The sequence below is a fragment of the Aotus nancymaae genome, unplaced genomic scaffold (genome assembly GCF_030222135.1).
Source record: "Aotus nancymaae isolate 86718 unplaced genomic scaffold, 86718_ANA_hifiasm-v0.15.2.pri h1tg000030l, whole genome shotgun sequence".
Taxonomy (NCBI): domain Eukaryota; kingdom Metazoa; phylum Chordata; class Mammalia; order Primates; family Aotidae; genus Aotus; species Aotus nancymaae.
The window spans coordinates 35602554-35625782 of record NW_026988443.1 but is presented as its reverse complement, the minus strand read 5'-3'; the positions used below and the strand labels follow the sequence as shown (position 1 = coordinate 35625782).

Genomic DNA, 23229 nt, shown 5'->3' with positions numbered 1-23229 from the left:
TGGCCCTGGGCTTGGTGCCATGTGTACAGGTTAATGGCCTCACAATGCACCGTTTTGCCGCATCTTTGTGAAAACATGGCAGCTTCCCAGAGCTGGCTCCCTACAGTAGCTGAACTCCCTATGTGAGGTCAATTTTGATTAAGGCACCAAGAATCAAGAAAAATATGGTTTCTTTTTTTTGAGGAGCTCTTGTTCTTTGGGTTCGTGTTTGCAAAGGTGTCACCGTGGTGGTATCCAAGGAAGTCTCCTCCCCTGCCCCACCTTATCCTCAAAACCGTGGGTCCCTTCTCCAGGTATGTGAGCCGCGTGCTGGTCTATGACCTGGCGATGGACCGGAAGTGGTATTTCCTCTGCAACTCCTGGCTGTCCATCAATGTTGGAGATTGTGTCCTTGATAAGGTATTTCCTGTGGCCACAGAGCAGGACAGAAAACAATTCAGGTACTATCATTTTTATTTATTTTTATTTTTAAGCTAAGGTCTTGTTCTGCAGTGGCACAATCACAGTTCACTGCAACCGCGACCCCCCTGGGTCAAGCAATCCTCTCACCTCAGCCTCTCAAGCAGCTGGGACTACAGGCATGCACCACGATGCCTTACTATTTTGTTTTGTTTTGCTTTGTTTAAGTAGAGACATGGCCTCACTATGTTGCCTAAGCTGGTCTCAACCTCCTGGGCTCAAGAGAGCCTCCCACCTCAGCTTCCTGAGTAGCTGGAACTACAGACACATGCCACCATGCCCAACTGTGTTTGTAGAGATGGGATTTCACCATATTGCCCAGGCTGGTCTCAAACTCCTGGGCTCAAGGGATCCTCCCGCATCAGCCTCCCAAAGTTTTGGGGTTACAGGCATGAGCCACTGTGCTTGGCTCTACCTGAGATTTTTAATTTTTTTGACAGACTCTCATCTGTCACCCAGGCTGGAGTACAGTGGCATAACATTGGCTCACTGCGACCTCCACCTCCTGGATTCAAGCGATTCTCCTGCTTCAGTCACTCTATCTGAGATTACAGGTGTGTGCCACCACGCCTAGCTAATTTTTGTATTTTTATTAGAGACAGTGTTTCACCACATTGACCAAACTCCTGACCACAAGCAGCCCTCTCTCCTTGGCCTCCTAAAGTCCTGGGATTACAGGCATGAGCCACTGCGCTCTGCCACGCCTGGGATTTTTAACCACTACACTCCAGTGATCTAATTGTAACAAAACTAACAATATTTCAGTTACATTATTATATTAAAATTATACCAAAAATAACAATGCTGACGCTGATTGAACATTGACCTACATGCCAGCTACTGCCCCGAATGCCTTACAGAATTATCACTTTTAATGCTTTCAACAACCCAGTAAGGTAGGTTCTGTTATTATTACGTGCCCCAATTTACAGACAAGTCATCTAAGGTACAAAGAACAAAGTAACTTCCCCGAGGTCACTTAGCTGTGAAAGGGCGGTGTAGGATGCTAAGATTCTAATCTAGCCGTTTCCAGAGTCTCCATCATTAACTGTAAGTGATGCTGCTATGATGCTGTGTTTCTTCTATTAAAAAAAAAAAAAAATGGCCGGCGCGGTAACTCACGCCTGTAATCCCAGCACTTTGGGAGGCCAAGGTGGGCAGATCACTTGAGATCAGGAGTTTGAGACCAGCCTGACCAATATGGAGAAACCCTGTCTCTACTAAAAATATTAAAAATGAGCCAGGTGTGGTGGTGGGCACCTGTAATCCCAGCTCCCTGGGAAGCTGAGGCAGGAGAATCACTTGAACCTGGGAGGCAGAAGTTGCAGTGAGCCAAGATTGTGCCATTGCACTCCAGCCTGGGTGACAGAGCAAGACGCCATCTCAAAAAAAAAAAAAAAAAAAATGCGTTGTGCAAACAACCTTAGTAACAAATCTCTGTCTCTCTTCCTCCTCCTCATCCCAAGAACGATCCACACAGACCACTTTCCCCTACTCCTGTCTTCCTAAACGCCTGTCCCTCTCTCCCTGCCTGCTTGCAGCCACCTGTTTTTCATGAAGACGTCTGCAGGCTTCCAGGATGGACACATCTGGTATTCCATCTTCAGCCGCTGCGCTCGGAGCAGCTTCACCCGTGTCCAGAGGGTGTCCTGCTGCTTCTCCCTGCTGCTGTGCACCATGCTGACCAGCATCATGTTCTGGGGAGTCCCCAAGGACCCGGCTGAGCAAAAGATGGACTTGGGTAATTCCCAGTGTCATGGAGGTCAGGGCTAGCGGCTGGTGGACCTGAGCCTTCACTGTTCCAGCAATGCCACTGCGATTCCAGAGTCCCCAAGACCACCCTTTCCCAGTTCAGTGATCCACTAGCAGGACTCAGAGAACCCATTGTACGCATTGTTATGGTTTACTGCAGTGAAAGGATACAGCTGGGTGCAGTGGCTGACACCTGTAATCCCAGCACTCTGGGAGACCAAGGCAGGTGGATCACCTGAGGTCAGGAGTTCGAGACCAGCCTGGCCAACATGGTGAAACCCTGTCTCTACTAGAAATACAAAATTATCCAGGTATGGTGGTGCACACCTGTAGTTCCAGCTACTCAGGAGGCTGAGGCAGGAGAACCACTTGAAACCACGAGGCAGAGGTTGCAGTGAGCTGAGATCTCGCCAGCCTGGGCAAAAAAAATGCAAAAAAAAAAAGGAAAGAAAAGAGAGGAGAGGAGAGAGGAGGGGAGGGGGAGGAAAAGGGAAGGAAGGAGGGAAGGAGGGAAGGAGAGAAGGAGGGAGGGAGGAAGGAAACAGATTAAATCCAGCAAAAGGAAGAGACACATGGGGCAGGGGCTAGGAGGGGAGCAGGCACAGAGCTTCCAGCATCCTCTACCAGTGAAGTCATGGATGGTGCTGGCTTCTCCTGACAATGATGTGTGGCAGTTCACATGGCCTATTGCCAAACGGGGGCACCCACTCCAGCCTTGTGATTCAGATTTTTTTTTTGGACAGAGTTTTGCTCTTGTCACCCAAGCTGGGGTGCAGTGGCATGATCTCAGTTCACTGCAACCTCTGCCTCCTGGGTTCAAGCTATTCTCCTGCCTCAGCCTCCCGAGTAGTTGGGATTACAGGCGTCCGCCACCATGTCAGGCTAATTATTATATTTTTAGTAGAGACGAGGTTTCACCATATTGGCCAGGCTGGTCTCGAACTCCTGATCTCAGGTGATCTACCCACCTCGGCCTCCCAAAGTTCTTGGATTACAAGCATGAGCTGCCATGCCCGGCTGCTATTTGGAATTTTTACTGGGGCTCCGACAGATAGGCATGGCTGACACCCTCATAGCTGGCCTTTGCCTCCAGCCCCTCTAGAGGTCACGCTGACCCCATATGGTCTAGGCCTCTACCATAAATCTCATCGTTAGCACAGACCATCTGGTGTGACCCAAGACCCCAGGTAAACAAAGACTTTTTTTTTTTTTTAAGACAGAGTCTTGCTCTGTCACCAGGCGCCAGGCTGGAGTGCAGTGGTGCAATCTAGGCTCACTGCAACCTCCGCCTCCCAGGTTCAAGCAATTCTGCCTCAGCCTCCTTAGTAGCTGGGACTACAGGCGCGCACCACCACACCCAGCTGATTTTTGTATTTTTTTTAGTAGAGAAGGGGTTTCACCCGTCGGCCAGGATGGTCTCGATCTCTTGACCTCGTGATCCACCTATCTTGGCCTCCCAAAGTGCTGGGATTACAGGCGTGAGCCACCGCACCTGGCCAACAAAGACATTCTTAGCAGGCAGGGCCTTCCAAGGTCTGAACAGTGACCTCCCAGGCATTGGGCAGGGTTAACCCTTCACTGAGCAGCCACCTTCCACAAGGGACAGACGGGACTGGTCTCTGGACGGTAGCCTCTCCTTTGACCCCTTCCTTCCCTTTCCCCAGGTAAGATTGAATTCACTTGGCAGGAGGTGATGATTGGCCTGGAGAGCTCTATCCTTATGTTCCCCATCAACCTCCTGATCGTTCAGATATTTCAGAACACCCATCCCCGGGTCGCTAAGGAGCACAGCACTGAGAAACGGGACCGGGGGTCCCCCAACCTGACTCCCTCACCACAGCCCATGGAAGATGGCCTTCTGACACCTGAGACAGTGACCAAGGCAGGTCCTCAACCTCAGCTTGCTAGCATGGGGGGTGCTCTGGCCTCAGCAGAAGTGGGGGTGAGGCCCGGGGCTTGAGACTCAGCAGCCCTGTGTTGCCTGGCAGCATGAGTTGCCAAAATTCATCAACTGAACACACACATACACATGGAACATGCATGCACACATGCATGTATACACACATGCACAAACCACACACAGGTGCACATATGCATACATGCACACACATAAACGCAGAGACACAGACGCATACATACACATGTGCACACATGCATACACACACATACTTTTTGAGTACCTACTATGTGCAAAGTATTCTGCCTTCATTGTAGACTCCCAGGCTGGAAGTCCATGGAAGAGACGCCCTGCTCTGCATTCATGCATTCAGTAAGCTTTCAGTGAGCACCTACTGTGTGCCGCACTTTTAGGAGTACAGCCTGGAATGAGTTCAAAGCCTAGAAGAGGGATTTAGGAGCTGAAAAATGGAAGCTCAAAGAGGTCAATATCGCATCTCAGTGGGCAGAGCAGGGGTCCCTACGCAGTTGCCGGGGCCAGGGCGTGTGCTCCTAACCCCTGTGCTGCCCCTCGCCTGTGGCTCATGGCCCCTTTCCCCACCAGGATGTGTCAAGGATTGTCAGCTCCCTCTTCAAAGCCCTCAAGGTGCCATCTGCTGCCTCGGGCTGGGACTCAGTGAACTTGAGGGACATCAACAGTCTCCTGGCCTTGGTGGAAGATGTCATTTGTCCACAGAACACATCAGGGCAGGTGTTCTGGGAGGAAGCCCAAAAGAGAGAGGACCTCGTAACACTCACGTTGGGGTCATCACAAATGAAAGGTAAGCCCTGGACATGTCTGTGCCAAGAGAAGCTGCATTTTGGAGCCAGGTGGAGACACAGCAAAGGGCTACGTCAGCATCACTAGAGGACCAGGAAGTCGTCCCCAGGTCTCCCTTGCCAGCCTCTGCTTCAACTACTGGCTGTCCCCTCCCTCTGTATACCGCAGACACCTACTGTCCCTACAACGCCAAGCTGCCTTCTTACTAACGGCCTTCACACAGGCTGGTCCTTTAGTCTAGAATGTTCTTTCTCCTCTCTTCGCCAGGCCAATACCTAGTTTTGGCTTAAGCATTTCTTCCTCAGGGGAGCAACTCGAGCCTCTAAGCTACACTAGGGCCTCCGGCCACGTGCTCTTTAGCCCCCTAAGCTTCTTGCATTCATCCCGTTTGTGGCCAAATAATGAATCGAGTGAAAATTGTTTGAAGTCTGCACCATCCTTCCTGGAATGTGAGCTCCGTGAGGTGGGGGCCGTCCGTCTGTCTCATCTCCACACGTCTGGGTCCTGGCTCTGCCACTAGCCTGCTCTGTGTCTGTGGACAGGTGACCTCAGTTCTTGATGCCTCAGTGCCTTCTTCTGTACAGTGCTGGGGTGCAAAGCTGAACCATATCCGCGCCTGAATGTGTGGGGCAGGACGCAAGAGCACAGTCACGGCGGCAGAACCATGAAAGAACACTGAATCGCAGAGTGGAAAAGTTACTCCTTTCTCTATCTGTTTTCAGTCCTCCTAATTAAGTCAAGGGCTGGAAGCACTGGCTCAGGCCTCTAATCCCAGCACTTTAGGAGGCTGAGGCGGGAGGATTGCTTGAGGCCTGGAGTTTGAGACCAACCTGGGTAACATAGGGAGACCCTGTCTCTAAAAAGTAATTAAAAATTAACTGGGTGTTAGCCAAGCACAGTGGCTCACACCTGTAATCCCAGCACTTTGGGAGACCACGGTGGGCAGATCACTTGAGGTCAGGAGTTTGAGACCAGCCTGCCCAACATGGTAAACCTCATCTCTACCAAAAATACAAAAATTAGCTGGGCGTGGTGGTGCACTCCTGTAATCCCAGCAACTTGGGAGGCTGAGCCTGGGAGGCAGAGGTTGCACTGAGCCAAGGTTGCACCACTGCATTCCAGTCTGGGAGACACAGTGAGACCGTGTCTCAAAATAAAATAAAATAGGGGTATTGATCCACCTAGCTCCTTGGCTTACTGTGAGGGCTGAATAAGATCATAAGATATGGAAACTACTTAGATCCCAGCCTGACACAAAGCAGGTATTCAGTAAGTGGTGTTATGATTGGCAGTGATGGTATCTTCCAGAAACGTTAGCAGAAGCCTTGCAAAATAAAGTGTGTTGACTTGGAATCTTCAGCTGAGGCTTCAGTGATGGAGCCCTAGGTGAGGACGGCGAGGGAGGAGGCTCTGAGCCAGAAGAAGGTAGGAGTTGACCTCACCGTAGCCATTTACCCAACATCCCAGCCTCGCCCAAGTTGGTGCTGGAGATGCGTACACCAGGCTGTAACCAAAATGCAGGTTTAGTTGCTGGCCACTTGCAGAGTCCAGTTAAAAAGGTGACTTTTTTTGGGGTGAAGGCACAACACTGAAGGTGTAAATGAGAAAAAAAAAAAAAAGAAAAAAAGTGACTTTTTTGGCTGGGCATGGTGGCCTGCGCCTGCAGTCCCAGCTACTTGGGAAGCTGAGGTGGGAAGATCACTTGAGCCCAGGAGGCAGAGGTGGCAGTGAGCCAAGACCACACCACTGCACTCTAGCCTGGGGGACAGAGTTAGACCCTGTCTCAAAAAAAAAAGAGAGAGAAAAGTGACTTTGTATTCCAAAGCTAGCTTAGGGGAAGAAGTACAGGCTTCCTGACTTAAGGGTATTACTTCACCTCTGAGGCAGAAAGCAGGGACTTTAAAAGGAGATTAGGCATAAATGGCAGGCAGGGGTGGAAGCAACCTGGTGGGGGTCCATGTAACGCACTTCAGTGAATTAGAATTATCTACCAGGCGGTTCAGCTGGCACCTTCCTGGACAGAGCTAGGTTGTAAAAGTGGCTGAAACTCTCAAGATGGGAGAGAGTTTGGTTGGGGGCATACTTTGGGTTGCAGATGGACTGTTGTCTTTCTAGGCAACCTCCAGGTGGGAGCGTGGCTGCTCTGGAGGTGCTAAGCACAGTTAGATAAGCTTATACTGTAGGTGAAGGGAAGATACAAGATTATAACCGCTTTTTTTGTTGTTTTGAGATGGAGTCTCGCTCCATCATTTTGATCATTTTGAAGCTGTGTGGCTTCATCTTGTCATTGACTCCACTTTTATACATTTGAGATGTTTAATAATTTTTTTTTTTTTTTGAGACGGAGTTTCACTCTTGTTACCCAGGCTGGAGTGCAATGGCACGATCTCGGCTCACTGCAACCTCCGCCTCCTGGGTTCAGGCAATTCTCCTGCCTCAGCCTCCTGAGTAGCTGGGATTACAGGCACGCACCACCATGCCCAGCTAATTTTTTGTATTTTTAGTAGAGACGGGGTTTCACCATGTTGACCAGGATGGTCTCGATCTCTTAACCTCGTGATCCACCCGCCTCCGCCTCCCAAAGTGTTGGGATTACAGGCGTGAGCCACTGCACCCGGCTAATAATTTTTTTAAAAGCTAAAAACACAAGATTAAGGATTGCACTATATTGGCTGGGCATGGTGGCTTATGCCTGTGATCCCAGCACTTAGGGAGGCTGAGGCAGGCGGATCCCCTGATGTCAGGAGTTCAAGACCAGCCTGGCCAACATGGTGAAAACTGGTCTCTACTAAAAATACAAATGAAAAAAAAAGTAGCCGGGCATGGTGGCAGGTGCCTGTAATCCCAGTTACTTGGGAGGCTGAGGCAGGAGAATCACTTGAACCTGGGAGGCAGAGGTTGCAGTGAGCCGAGATCCGCCACTCCACTCCAGCCTGGGTGACAAGAGCGAAACTCGGTCTTGAGAAAAGAAAAAGGATTACACTGTATTTGGCACTAGACAAAACAGGGTTTAAATTCAAATCTTACCATATTATTTACTTTAAAATACTCTGGGCCAGCATTATGCAGAGGGAGTGGGCACGGTGGCTCACTCCTGTAATCCCAGTACTTTGGGTGGCCAAGGCAGGTGGATCACCTGAGGTTAAGAGTTCAGAACCAACCTGGCTAACATAGTGAAACCCCATCTCTACTAAAAGTACAAAAATTAGCCGGGTATGGTGGTATGCAGTTGTATTCCCAGCTACTGGAAAGGCTGAGGCAAGAGAATTGCTTGAACCCAGGCAGTGGAGGTTGTAGTGAGCTAACACCAGTGCACTCCAGCCTGGGGGACAGAGCAAGACTCCATTGCAAAAAAAAAAAAAAAAAAACCTCCAGGGGAAGAAAATAGATGAGACCAGATTGGCCAAATGTTGGTAATTATTGTAGCTGGGGTAGCAAGTATGGGATTCTCCTGTTTTCTTGATGTGTAAGGAAATGTTAAGTGTCCCTGAGAAAAATCTAAAAGAGAAACAACAAATCCTAACTGGCTGTGTGACCCTAAAACCTTACGCCATCTTTTGGGCTTGGCACATAGCAAGTATTTGATACTCGAAAGCTGCCTCTATTACTGTTGTGTTTTGTCGGGGAGGTTTTGTTTGTTTTGTTTTAGAGACTGGGTCTTGCTTTGTCATCCAGGCTGAAGTGAAGTGGCACCATCATAGCTCACTGCAGCCTCCACCTCCTGGGCTCCAGCGATCCTCCTGCCTCAGCCTCCCCAGAAGCTGAGACCACAAGGCACATGTTGCCACACCTGGGTGTGTTTGTATTGCAGCTGGTTTGCTCTGTGATTTAGCATCAGCTGATCACTTTCTCTCTTGTCCTCCAGAGAACATGCAGTGCCCCAAGCCCAAGGTGGCTCTGAGTGGCTCCTGGAAGGACAGCGCCTACAGGCAGTGCCTGTACCTTCAGCTGGAACACGTGGAGCAAGAGCTGCGGATGGTGGGGCCCCGAGGCTTCCCCCAGCACCACAGCCATGCCCTGGCTCTCAGGCAGCTGCAGACCCTGAAGGGTTGCCTGGGCGTACAGCCGGGCACCTGGGCCCCTGCACATGCCAGGTAATCCACTTCGCTGGGTGCCGAGTGGGCTCCTGCCTGCCCCCGCCTGGGGCCCTCTGGAAACTGCATTCTGAACAACCTTGGAAGGATATTCACCCAGACCTCCCTGGGCAGAAATCATGCAGGATTCCTGCACACATTCAGGGAGGCCGGGTTTGAACAGGGCGGGAAGGCGCTCAGGGCCTTTGTGCTGCGTTTTACAGTCACTACAGTGTTCATGTGGGCGGTCTCTCATCTGTGCACTGCACTGTTGAACCGGCTCCTCAACTTCTCAGGCTTAGTTTCCTCATCTGTAAAAGGGGAATGATAACACCTGTCTCTTGATTCAAACTTAAAACAAAATGCAGTTTTTAAGATAACAAGCAAACTTTGAATACAGACTACCAAGACCAGCTGTACCGTAGAGACCTGCACCCAGGGAAAGCATTAAGAAGCAGACACCCAGCCTTCAGCCTGGAAAGCTGTCGGCCCCTGCCTGAGGCTCTCAGCTCCATAGCCTGCTGGCCCAGAAAAAAAAAAAAAAAAGAAGCAGACACCCAGATAGAACAACAAAGTGGGACTATCCGGGAATCAGCAGCTTTCCCAGCTGAGAGCCCGAGGGGCCTGATGGCATTCCGGCTGAGAGCCTTAAGCAGATGCTGACCCACCTAGTTATTCTCCCTGAACAAGTGTTTATTATTAACAAACAGGTGTTGTGTGTTCTCTCGTAGAACCAAGATAAACTAGGTAGGCAGCTGGTGCCTGCTTACCACTGATTAAGGACAAACCAGAAAGTATTCTCCACAAGGGAGCCACGGGGGCAGGGCCACGTAGCCCGTGTTGAAAGAATTGTTTTAACCGGTGTGTGATAGACATATACTGTTTTGCTACTTTAGAATGCCCCAAGCAGTTTCCCACTTTGGGGTCAGCTATGTTTTCCTTGCCATCGTTCTTCTTAGCAAACAACATAATTTTATCATACACTCAGCGTTTCTCAGCAACAGACAGGTTCCGAGACGACATTAAAAAATTAGTGTTAATTTTGTTGTGTAAAAACAACATCGTAACTCAGTAAGAAAATAGATTTTTTTAGCTGGGCGCGGTGGCTTGTGCCTGTAATCCCAGCACTTTGGGAGGCTGAGGCGGGTGGATCACAAGGTCAAGAGATCGAGACCATCCTGGTCAACATGGTGAAACCCCGTCTCTACTAAAAATACAAAAAATTAGCTGGGCATGGTGGTGCGTGCCTGTAATCCCAGCTACTCAGGAGGCTGAGGTAGGAGAATTGCCTGAACCCAGGAGGCGGAGGTTGTGGTGAGCTGAGATCGTGCCATTGCACTCCAGCCTGGGTAGCAAGAGTGAAACTCCGTCTCAAAAAAAAAAAAAAAAAAAAAAACAAACTGGATTTTTTTTTTTTTTTTTTTTTTAAGACAGTTTTGCTCTGTCACCTAGGCTGGAGTGCAAGGGTGTGATCTCGGCTCACTGCAACCTCTGCCTCCCGGGTTCAAGCCATTCTCCTGCCTCTGCGTCCTGAGTAGCTCGGATTATAGACGCACACCACGATGCCCAGCTGTTGTATTTTTAGCAGAGATGGGGTTTTACCACATTGGAGAAGCTGGTCTGGAACCCCTGACCTCAAGTGATCTGTCCGAGTCAGCCTCCCAACATGCTGGGATTACAGGCAACAGCCACTGCACCCGGCTGAGAAATTATCTTTACAAAAAACTTAAGGCTAGGTTAAAAATACAAAAATTAACTGGGTGTAGTGGTGGGCACCTGTTATCCCAACGACTCGGGAGGCTGAGGCAGGAGAATCACTTGAACTTGGGAGGTGGGGGTTGCAGTGAGCCAAGATCGAGCCATTGCACTGGGTGACAGAGCAAGACTCTGTCTCAAATAAATAAGTACATAAATAATAAAAACTTAAAACATGGGCATGGAGGTCATGACAAATCAAAATCAAATGAAAAAAAAAACTTCAAACAAAGTTACATGGTATCTACTCAGGCTTGCCCTAAGCAGTAACAGAGCAAATTGGTGTATAGTGGTTAAAGCAGAGACTTGCCTCTGCTCTGCACCGAGTAAATGTAACTGCTTTCACTCCATAGACTATAACATAGTCCTTTGAGATAGGTATAGATTACAGAGAAGGAAACAGAGGGTCTGAGAGGTCCAGGAGCTTTGCCAAGGTCATGCAGATGGTGGGGTAGAGTGGGCTTTGACCTTGAGCTGGTTTGGGGGAGCGGTCACCCTAACTATGTCCGTCCACCTCCTTTGCAGCGCTTTTCGGGCGAGCAAGCCCCCTCAAGGCCTTCCCTGGTGGTGCATCCTGGTGGGATGGCTCCTGGTGGCGGCCACCAGTGGCGTGGCGGCCTTCTTCACCATGCTCTACGGCCTGCAGTACGGGCGGGCCAGCTCCATCAGGTGGCTCATCTCCATGGCCGTCTCCTTCATGGAGAGCGTGTTCGTCACCCAGCCTCTGAAGGTCAGGACTCTGCCCCAGGCGCCCGCCGTCCTCCCCTCCACCCATCCCTTCCCTCCCGCCAGCAGCTTGTTCCTGGGCTTCCATTCCTTTATTTATATATTCAACAAATGAACCTGGAGCATCCCTCTCTGTGGGCCAAGGGATGGGAAAAATAATGAAGAGAATTCCTATCATGGCCCAAGTAAGTGCACACTCACTCTGCAGCAGGTGTGGTGTTTTACTGGGAAGCTAGTGTTCCATAATCAGGACTGCCCTTAGGATTCTCATCTCCCTTTCACAGGTGAGAAAACTTGAGGTTAAGCAATTACAGGCCGGATGAGGTGGCTCACGCCTGTAATCCCAGCACTTTGGGAGTCTGAGGCAAGTGGATCATTTGAGGTCAGGGGTTCAAGACCAGCCTGGCAAAAATGGTGAAGCCCCATCTCTATTAAAAATACAAAAAAGCCAGGTGCAGTGGCTCATGCCTGTAATCCCAGTACTTTGGGAGGCCAAGGCGGGTAGATCACTAGGTCAGGAGTTCAAGACCAGCCTGGCCCAGATGTTGAAACCTCATCTCTACTAAAAGTACAAAAATTAGCCAGGCATAGTGACACGTGCCTATAATCCCAGCTACTGGAGAGGCTGAGGCAGGAGAATTGCTTGAACCTGGGGGGTGGAGGTTGCAGTGAGCTAAGATTGCGCCAATGCACTCCAGCCTGGTCAGTGCAGCAAGACTCCATCTCAAAAAAAAAAAAAAATACTTAGCCAGGCATGGTGGCAGGTGCCTGTAGTCCCAGGTACTCAGGAAGCGGAGGCAGAAGAATCGCTTACACCCAGCAGATGGAGGTTGCACTGAGCTGAGATCTCACCACTGCACACTAGTCTGGACAACACAGTGAGACAGACTCTGTCTCAAAAAAATAAAAAAGAAAGAAATTAAGGTGGGGCTGGGCATGGTGGCTTACACCTGTAATCCAGGACTTTGGGAGGCCGAGGCAGGTATATTGCTTGGGCTAAGGAGTTCTAGACCAGCCTGGGCAACAGGGCAACACCCTGTCTCTACAAAAAACACAAACATTAGCCAGGCAAGGTAGCGGGTGTTGTGCACCTATAGTTCCAGCTAGGTAGGCTGAAGTAGGAGGATCACTTGAACCCAGAAGACGGAGGTTGCAGTGACCTGAGACCAAGCCACTGCATTCCAGCCTGGGCAACAGAGCAAGACCCTGTCAGAAAAAAAGAAAGAAACTAAGATTGCATGCTAGATGTGGTGGCATATACCGGTAGTCCCATCTACTTAGGAGGCTGCGGCAAGAGGATCTCGTGATCCTAGAAGTTCAAGGCTGTAGTGTGCCGTTGTCAAACCTGTGAATAGCCACTACACTCCAGCCTGGGAAACAGAACAACACCCTGTCCCTAAAATACAGAAGTTAAGGCCCGGGTGCAGTAGCTCACTCCTGTAATCCCAACACATTGGGAGGCTGAGGCGGGCAGATCACCTGAGGTCAGGAGTTCGAGACCAGCCTGACCACTATGGTGAAATCCTGTCTCTACTAAAAATACAAAAATTAGCTGAGCGTGGTGATGGACGCTTGTAGTCCCAGCTACTTGGGAGGTTGAGGCAAAAGAATTGCTTGAACCTAGGAGGTGGAGGTAGCAGTGAGCAGAGATCCTGCCGTTGCACTCCAGCTTTGGAGACAGAGTGAGATTCCATCTCAAAACCAACCAAACAAAGAAAAAAAGCTAATCTTTACGCCTATGAGACGTCGCCAATTCCCCTCTGGTCCCCCATTCTTCCCTGAACGGCCTTTATCATAAGAGTCAAAAAACATCTGACACCTCCCCTCAACACTAGGCTCCCAGGATACTAAGAACAGGCATGCCCGCTAAGCCTTTCTGTTCCCCAACTGAACCACGGGATTCTCTCATGGTTCTGCAGAACAGGCACAGAGATCACATGGCTGAGGCCTTGCAGCTGAAACCATGCAGCTGAGCGCATCGCTTAATACAGCAGGAGCCAGGCGCGGTGATGCCTGCCAATAGTCCCAGCTACTCAGGAGCCTGAGGTGGGAGGATCGCTTGAGCCCAGGAGTTCTGGGCTGTAGTGTGCTATGCTGATTGGGTGTCTGCACTAAGTTCGGCATCAATATGGTGACCTCCTGGGAGCAGGGAACTACCAGGTTGCCTAAGGAGGGGTGAACAGGCCCAGATCAGAAACGGAGCAGGTCAAAACTCCCGTGCTGATCAGTAGTGGGATCGCACCTGTGAATAGCCACTGCACTCCAGCCTTGGCAACATAGTGACACCCCGTCTCTAAAAAAAAAAAAAAAGAAAGAAAAAAATACAGCAGGAAAGGGAAGGAGCAAGGTGGGGCAGGACTCCTGTGCTAGAAGCCCAGGGGGAGAGCAATTCTCCTTGCAGAGAGATCAGACATTCCTCAGTCAGGTGAGCAGCAGTAGGTGCGAAGGCTCAGGGGAGTGCTAGGACTGGCCAGTCCTCCGTCTGGTCTGCGAGCAAAGGCCTTGCTCTCCGTCTTCATAACCAGCTCCCATCTCTGCAGAAGGGAGCTGCATTCCCTCAAAGCACAGGGCCCTACGCAGCACACGATCCTGGCCCCAAGCCCTGCGCCCTCGTAGATGAGGGGTTGAGAGTTACCAGCGTGGGCTTGAGGCTCTCCCTGGGTATTTTTCAGGTGCTGGGATTTGCTGCTTTCTTTGCACTGGTCTTGAAGAGAGTGGAGGAGGAGGAGGTTACAGTGGCTCCACTGCCAAGACATCTGTTGGGCCCAGGTAATGTGCCTTGGTGGCTGGAGGCAGGTCTGGCCAGCTGTGGCCCTCATGAGGTTCAGTGAGCCCTGCAGAGTGACAGAGTGCAGCCTGTGGCAGGGTGCTGGTTCTTGGGCCAGCTCCCCAAATCTTTGTTCCCCACCAGCCTTTCACCCCCAGTTTGTGAGCCATCCCCAAATGAGCTGGGAAAAAAGTAACTTCTTGTCTCCTGAGTATCTTTGTTTCTTCTTTCCCTGGCATTTTTCCATAACACTCAAGTATGACCTACCAGCCAGAAGAGGTACCTCGGGGACGAAGCTGTCTGCATGGGCCGTCCTTCTCTGTGCAATTCCAAGCAAGCAGCTTTCTTCTCTGAGACTCAGGGCGCTGGGTTTTAGAACAAAAACTAAAACAAGAATTGGTTTACAGATGGGCTGCAAAAAGTGGCCTTATCTGAAAATTCAGAATTTTAGGACAAAGCTGGGCACGATGGCTGATGCCTGTAATCCTAGCACTTTAGAAGACCAAGGTGGGTGGATCATGAGGTCAGGAGTTCGAGACCAGCCTGGCCAACATGGTGAAACCCTGTATCTCCTAAAAATACAAAAATTAAGCCGGGTGTGGTAGCGGGCACCTGTAATCCCAGCTATTCAGGAGGCGGAGGCAGGAGAATTGCTTGAACCTGGGAGATGGAGGTTGCAGTGAGCTAAGATCATGCCATTGCACTCCAGCCTGGGTGCCAGAATGTGACTCTGTCTCAAAAAAAAAACAAAAAAAAAAAAGAATTTTAGGACAGAGTTCTGCAAACTGCAGCTGGGGGCCACATCTCGCCTGCTGCCGGCTTTTATAAACACATGTTGGTTGGAACACAGCCACACTGACCCCTGCTCTAGGAGGCCACTGGCTAGTCCCCATCCTCCCAGCCTGACTTCTCAGTTCCCAACCGGAGTTCCCAAGGGTGCTGACAACAATGACAAAACAAACATGCAAATAAAACTGAATCAGCGTGGAATCATCAAGGCAATGGTTTTGACTTCCAGGGAAAACCAAATAGAAACCAACCAACCACATCCCGTGCACCTGCCTCACAGTGCAGCGTGGCCACCTCTTCAGGGTGTGTACTCTTCCATTCCAGGGCAGCAATTGGGGATCCAAGGGGTCCATTAAAATCTTCTCAAGACAAGAGAGTAATGTTTCTCCACAGAGATGCTCCATCAAGTCTGGAGCAAGTCCTCTGGCACGTCCTCAGGGAGCCCTGGCTGCAGGCCAGGCCTGGTGATGGCTTGGGAATGTAATTGACATAAAATTCACCTGTTGTAACTGTGCCAACTTTTGATTTCGGTAAATCTATAGGGTTATGTAACCATCACTGCAATTCAGATTTAGAACAGATTTGTCACCCCAAAAGGTTCTTTCTTGCCCATTTAAAGTGAATCCCTACTCCTACCCCAGCCCCTGCCGACACTGCACTGATTATAAGGGACAGGTTGCTACCCTTGGAATGAACAGCCCATTTGGGGAGATGGCATTAACCAAATAAATGCACAAGTAGACATATAAGTGTGAATTTTAGTGAGAAATAGGATTGGGGAAGAACAAGAGAGGGCAGTCCTCCCTGCTGCGGTGGTGACTAAGCTCTCTCCTGAGGATGGGGGAAGAGAAGGACCACACATTGAGCACATGCAAAGGCCCTGAGGTGGGACAGTGGTGTTATTTTATTGCAACCATTTTATAGCAACCATTGGCAGTGTGTCTGGAGCATGGTAAGTTGGGGTTGGGGGACAGTGGTTAGAGATGAGAGTGGAGGGGGTGGGCAGCAGGTTGCCAGCGGCTTATAGAACCTGGGCCAAGGCTGGGATGTGGGAGGGCTTTACATAGCAGAGTGATGATCTGTTTTATGATTTTTTTTTTTTTGAGACAGTTTCTCATTCTGTTGCCCAGGCTGGATTGCAGTGGTATGATCTCAGCTCACTGCAACCTCCACCTCTCAGGTTGAAGCGATTCTCCTGCCTCAGCCTCCTGAGTAGCTGGGAGTACAGGTGCCTGATACCACACCTGGCTACTTTTTTGTATTTTTAGTAAAGATAGGGTTTCGCCATGTTGGCCAGGTTGGTCTCGAACTTCTGACCTCAAGTGATCCGCCCACCTTGGCCTCCCAAAGTGCTAAGATTACAGGCATGAGCCACTGTGCCCAGCCTGTTTCATAATTTTTAAGAAAGGAGGCCAGGCGAGGTTGGCTCACACCTGTAATCCCAGCACTTTGGAAGGCTGAAGTGGGTAGATTGCTCAAATTTAGGAGTTTGAAACCAGCCCGGGCAACATGGGGAAACGCCATCTCTACCAAAAATACAAAAAAATAGCCAGGCATGGTGGTGCATGCATGCAGTCTCAGCTACTCGAGAGGCTGATGTGGGAGGATTGTCTGAGCCCAGGGAGGTTGAGGCTTCAGTGAGCCGTGATTGCACCACTGTACTCCAGCCTGGGCAACACAGCAAGACCCCATCCCTACAAAAAAATCAAAATGAAATTTTTTTTTTTTTTTCTTTTTTTGAGACAGAGTCTCACTCTGTTACCCAGGCTAGAGTACAATGGTGCAGTCTTGGCTCACTGCAACCTCCACCTCCTGGGTTCAAGCGATTCTCCTGTCTCGGCCTCCCGAGTAGCTGGGATTACAGGCGCACACCACCATGCCTGGCTAATTTTTAGGAGAGATGGTGTTTCACAGTGTTGGCCAGGATGGCTGCCCTGTTGTCCTTCCCTCCACAGACCCCTATGCCTTGTTCCGAGCACGAAGAAACAGCAGCAGGGATGTCTACCAGCCACCTCTCACCGCTGCCATTGAGAAGATGAAAACCACTCACCTCAAGGAACAGAAAGCATTTGCCCTCATCAGAGAGATCCTGGGTAGGCAATCTTCCCGCTCACTGGCTCTCAGCACAATGTGAAATAGACACACTTACTGTGCTATCTTTAATAAGTCCCGCTCCGCTTCTGGGCCTCAGTTTCCCTGGATATCAGCACACTCTAGCTTCTCCACTACACTTAAAATCCTTCAGTGGCCCCTCATGACCCTTAAGACAAAACCCAAACCCCCTCCTGTGGCTCCACCCACCCCAAGTCCCCACTCCTGGCTCCTGTGCCCCACTTTGTCCTCTCATTGGCTTCTTCTGCAGCACCTGGGACCTACGCCCTGTCCTCACCCCAGGCGTCTGCCCAGACGGTTCATCTCATCGGCCTGGAGTGTGCTTGCTCCTCCCCAGCTTTTCTTCTGGCTAATTCCTCTTATTCTTCTTTTTTATTTTAATTTTTTTTGGAGACATAGTTACACTGTGTCACCCAGGCTAGAGAGCAATGGCAAAATCTCAGCTCACTGCAACCTCTGCCTCTGGGGTTCAAGCCATTCTCACACATCAGCCTCCTGAGTAGCTGGGATTATAAGCATGCGCCATCACACAGGGCTAATTTTTGTATTTTTAGTAGAGACAGGGTTTTATCATGTTGGCCAGGCTGGTCTCGAACTCCTGACCTCAGGTGACCTGCCCACCTCGGCCTCCCAAAGTGCTGGGATTACAGGCATGAGCCACCATGCCCAGCCTTTTTACAGATTTTTAAATTTTTTATTTTTTTGTTTTTGTTTTTTTTTTTGTTTGTTTGTTTATTTTTCAACTAGCATGGTATATTGGGAGGCCTGGATTTAAATTTTTTATTTTACTTTTTGAGACACAGTTTTACTCTGTCATTCAGATAGGAGTGCAGTGACACAATCTCGGCTCACTGCTACCTCCATTTCCCAGGTTCAGGTGATTCTCCAGCCTCAGCCTCCTGAGTAGCTGGGACGGCAAACGCACACCACCACGCCCAGAAATTTTTTATTTTTTCAGTAGAGACGGGGTTTTGCCATGATGATCAGGCTGGTGTCGAACTTCTGACATCAAGTGATCCGCCCTCCTTGGCCACCCAGTGTTGGGATTACAGGCATGAGCCACCGCACCCAGCCAGTGCTTTCTAATAACTGACCCCCTCATGACAACTCTAGGTTGTAGAATTGTTATTTCCATTTCACAGATGGGGAGAGTGAGGCATAGAGGAGCAGAGTCACTTGTGAAGGGCACCTGGATGGGATGTGGCAGAGCTGGAATTTGGACCCAGGCAGGGTATCCCATGGTCTGTGACTTTACTCCTCTCTGCTGTCTCTATAAAGACTGGTGACAAAGGGCAAGCAGCTGGTCTAGGAGGCCTTTCCACTTCCTGACCTGGACTGGGTGGGAGTCAGATATCCGGCCTGACCAGGGCTGTGCCTCCCTCCCCAGCATACCTGGGCTTCCTGTGGATGCTGCTGCTGGTGGCCTATGGGCAGAGGGACCCCAGCGCCTACCACCTCAACAGACACCTCGAGCACAGCTTCACCAGGGGCTTCTCAGGTGTGCTGGGCTTCCGAGAGTTCTTTGAGTGGGCCAACACCACGCTCCTGAGCAACCTGTATGGTCACCCCCCAGGTAAGTCCTGCAGCCCTGGGGCTGTGTCAGCCTCCTACTGCCTGCTCCTGGCTAGGAACAGGTACAAGGCACCCTCAGCATCAGCCTCACAAGAAAACCAGGCTGGGCGTGGTAGCTCTCACCTGTAATCCCAGCGCTTTGGGAGGCTGAGGCAAGAGGATTGCTTGAGGCCAGGAATTTGAGATCAGCCTGGCAACATGGCAAGGCCCTCCTCTACAAAAAATACAAAAATTAGCCGGGTGTGATGGCTCATGCCTGTAGTCCCAGCAACTCAGGAAGCTGAGGTGGGAGGACTGCTTGAGCCCAGGAGGTGGAGCCTGCAGTAAGCCAAAATTGTGCCACTGCACTCCAGCCTGGGAGACAGAGCAAGACCTTGTTTTAAAAAGAAAAGAAAGAGGCCAGGTGTGGTGGCTTATGCCTGTAATCCCAGAACTTTGGGAGGCTGAGGTGGGTGGGTCACTTGAGATCAGGAGTTCTAGACCAACCTGAGCAACATGGTCAAACTCCATCTTTACTAAAAGTTCAAAATTAGCCAGGCATGTTGACCCATGCCTGTAGTCCCAGTTACTCGGGAGGCTTAGGCAGGAGAATCGCTTGAACCTGGGAGTCGGAGGTTGTAGTGAGCCCAGACTGCACCACTGCACTCTAGCCTGGGTGAAAAAGCAAGACTTAGTCTAGGAAAAAAAGGAGAAAAAGAAAAGCAACGAATAACCACAGGACCAGATGCTGTGAAGGAGCGACTCAGAAGGCTGGGTGTCCACGAGAGAGGACTCTCCTTCCCTTCCCCTGATGCAGAGTGGAGAACCTCCTAAATGAGCAGTAACGGAGCATGAACCAGCTAGGCAAAAACAGTGTGCCAGGCAGAACGAACAACACGAGAAAAGCCCAGCCTCTCACCTCATGGCATGCATGTTCTTGGAACCGCAGAGTGTGGAGTGTGACTCCCGTGTAGGATGTGAGTTAGGGATCACTGAGAAGCAAAGCAGGAGAGATAAACGGGCCAAATCATGAAGGATCTCAGGAATGCGTATCTCATCCTCGAGGAAATGATGCGCCATTGAAAGTGTCTACATGAGGCTGTGGCATAAATCTGTGGTATAGAATGATCACTCTGGAAGCATGTGGAAGTTAGAGTAAAGGGTGGGTAAGTTGGTTGGGCATGGTGGCTCGCACCTGTAATCCCAGCACTTTGGGAGGCCAAGGCGGGTGGATCACCTGAGGTCAGGAATTTGAGAACAGCCTGGCCAACATGGAGAAACGTTGTCTCTGCTAAAAATACAAAAAATTAGCCGGGCATGGTGCCAATCACCTGTAATCCCAGCTACTCAGGAGGCAGAGGCAGGAAAAGCACTTGAACCCGGGAGGCGAGAGTCACAGTGAGCCAAGATCACGCCATTGCACTCTAGCCTGGGCAACAAGAGTAAAAGTCTCTCTCTCTCAAAAAAAAGGGGGGCGGCGGGGAAGTTAGGATTCTGGGGACACAGGATGAGGGCTGGTGCAGGGACAAGGGACAGTGGTGATGGAGAGAAGGGGATGGGGACATAAGACATGGAAGAAGTAGGATGGATGGGATGTGGTAACCAGTGGGATGGAGGATTGAGGAGAAAGGGCACAGGCATGTCCAGGGTGATGACGGGGAGATGGGGTTCCACTCCCTAAGAGAGGTTGTGCAGGAAGCACAGCGGTTTCCAGGTGGAGAGACGGCAAGGTCATTTGGATAAATGTAGCTTATAGTTGGCCATATACTTCTCTGCGCTGTCTCTATAATCGGTATGCTGAAGTTGACATTAGCATTGGCTGGGGAGCTTGGAATGTGTTAAGATGATTTTTACTGCTAGATTTACCCACCTGATTTTTCTCTTTAGGCTTTATCACTGATGGAAACTCCAAGCTGGTTGGCAGTGCCCAGATTCGCCAAGTGAGGGTCCGGGAAAGCTCTTGCCCGCTTGCCCAGCAGTTTCAGGCATCTCTCAACGGATGCCGTGCACCATATTCCCTGGATGCCGAAGACCTGGCTGACTACGGGGAAGGCTGGAATGCCTCGACCCTCAGTAACGGCAGTAGCTATCCCCAGGCTTGGCAGTACCAGAGCCAGAGCCAACGTCGAGGGTATCCTATCTGGGGCAAACTTACTGTGTACCGGGGAGGAGGCTACGTGGTCCCTTTTGGGGCCGATCGCCAAAGCACATCAAGGTGAGGCTGACTTGATTCTTTTGCAGCTGAGTGAGGCCTTTTGCTAGAGTCCACATCTGATTGGGGAATGTAGTCTTTTTTTTTTCATCTGGGTGCAGGTGGGCTAAGGCCGAAAAGGGCGTTAGCCGTAATGTAGTCTTCAAAACAGGGCAGAGCCAACTTTATTCAGGTCATTGTGGGAGAGCCTGGAGGATTCAGAATCATGCAGGTTGTATTTTCAGGCCCCTGGGAACCGAGCCATCTCAGAATTGGAAGAAAAGTCTCTTTCTGGCATTCACAGCCTAGTTGCCTTTCCTAGAGCCAGTCCAGGGGTGGGGAGCTCACTACTACTCAGAACAGTCCACCATTAGACAAGAAGGAAGTAGTTAAGTTGAGACAGCGTCTCGCTCTGTTGCCCAGGCTGGAGTGCAAGCAATTCTCCTGCCCCAGCCTCCTGAGTAGCTGAGATTGCAGGTTAGAGACAGGGTTTTACCATGTTGGCCAGGCTGGTCTCAAAACTCCTGGCCTCAGGTGATCTGCCCGCCTCAGCCTTCCAAAGTGCTGGGATTATAGGCATGAGCCACTGCACCCAGCCTTTTTTTCTTTTTTTGAGACACAATCTCACACTGTCCACCAAGCTGGACTGGCATAATCTTCGCACACTGCAACCTCTGCCTCCTGGGTTCAAGTGATTCTCCTGTCTCAGCCTCAAGCAATTTTCATGCCTCAGCCTCACGCATAGCTGGGATTACAGACGTGTACCACTATGCCTGGCGAATTTTTTTTTTCTGTCACCAAGGTTGAGGTGCAGTGATGGGGTCTCGGCTCACTGCAACCTCTGCCTCCCTGGTTTAAGAGATTCCCCTGTCTCAGACTCCTGAGTAGCTAGGATTACAGGCATGTGCCACCCTACCAGCTAATTTTTGTATTTTTAATAGAGACGAGGTTTCACCATGTTGGCCATGCTGGTCTCGAACTCCTGACCTCAGGTGATCACCCGCCTAGGCCTCCCAAAGTTCTGGGATTACAGGTATGAGCCACCGCACCAGGCCTCTATGATTCTTTTAACACCATGGCTCTCAAATTGTAAAAAGCATCTGAATGCCCTGGTGGGCTCATCAAAACACACATTCTGGGCTCCCGAGAGTTTCTGACTCAGCAGGTCTAGGGCAGGCCTGAGAATCTGTTTCCAACAAGTTCCCAGGTGATGCTGATGCTGCTGGTGTGGGACCACACTTTAAGAATCTCTGCTCTAACAGCCAGGAGATGAGGGGTGCCACCCTACCACAGCGTGGGCTACAAAACGTGACCACTCCCAGGAGCAGCTCTGGTGGCCTGGTGGCCCAGGGAACAGAGCAGAAGCACAAGGAGAAGTTGAGACAGGAAGCTCTGGCTCGGTCGAAGGGCTGCGGGGACATGGAGCCCCTGCAGCGTGGAAATGCCCCAGCGTCACTCTTTCCCACAGAATTCTCCGCTATCTCTTTGACAACACCTGGCTGGACGCCCTGACCAGAGCTGTGTTTGTGGAGTTCACTGTCTACAATGCCAATGTCAACCTGTTCTGCATCGTCACGCTGACGCTAGAGACCAGCGCCCTGGGTGGGCAGCCTCGCCTGAGAACCTCTGCAGGGCCCCAGTAGACAGACACGCCTTCCCCTGGGCTGGGGCTCCTGACCTACCTGGGCGCAGCAACCCCAGGGCCAGAGCTCCAGAGCAAATGTTTGTTTAGTGAATCTGGGTGTGGGTCTTGGTTATCCTTGCAGCTGTGCATTCCTGGGTCTCCAAAGGCAAAACATTAGGACCCTCCACCCTAATTTCCCCCATCTTTCTGGCCTTGTCTCCCAAGTGATCCTAAAGAAACCCACTGAGGGTCCAAAGGCTTCCCAGTCTGCGGGGGTTGGGGGTGGCAAGCTGGCAGTGAAAGGTGAGGGAGAATGTGACCTGGTAACAGATCACATCACCTAATGTAATATTTCACCAAACATCAGTGCATACCGTGAAGTACATTTTACATCATAATCCAGCACACATGCAACCAAGATGAAATGTTCACAAATAACATGTACTTTAACTCCATGAGGCCGGGCATGGTGGCTTGTGCCCATGATCCCAGCACTTTGGGAGGTCAAGGTGGGAGGACTGCTTGAGCCCAGGAGCTCAAGACCAGCCTGGGCAACACGGTGAGACCCGGTCTCTACAAAATTTAAAAAACTACATGTGATAGGCTCTCATATTTTGTGTTCTATTTCTTCCTCCTCATGCCTCCTTCCCCCCTTAAAATGCTGGTCACAGTCTACTAAAAACCAATCTATAGTCTGTTCAGCTAATGATCAAT

At 50.5% G+C, this 23229-nt stretch overlaps 1 protein-coding gene across 2 annotated transcripts in view; it reads left to right on the top strand.

Annotated features, from left to right (window-relative positions):
• The window catches only part of LOC105726514 (polycystin-1-like protein 2), a 99179-nt gene that overhangs the window by 63022 nt on the left and 12928 nt on the right, over positions 1-23229 (top strand). For both annotated transcript variants that reach the window (XM_064382956.1, XM_064382957.1), the window contains exons 27-37: positions 294-440; positions 2001-2200; positions 3876-4093; positions 4712-4928; positions 8793-9021; positions 11281-11485; positions 14154-14250; positions 16993-17130; positions 18537-18722; positions 20588-20915; positions 22360-22493. In XM_064382956.1, coding sequence (XP_064239026.1) covers positions 294-440; positions 2001-2200; positions 3876-4093; positions 4712-4928; positions 8793-9021; positions 11281-11485; positions 14154-14250; positions 16993-17130; positions 18537-18722; positions 20588-20915; positions 22360-22493 — 2099 coding nt within the window. The remainder of the gene's footprint in view (positions 1-293; positions 441-2000; positions 2201-3875; positions 4094-4711; positions 4929-8792; positions 9022-11280; positions 11486-14153; positions 14251-16992; positions 17131-18536; positions 18723-20587; positions 20916-22359; positions 22494-23229) is intronic.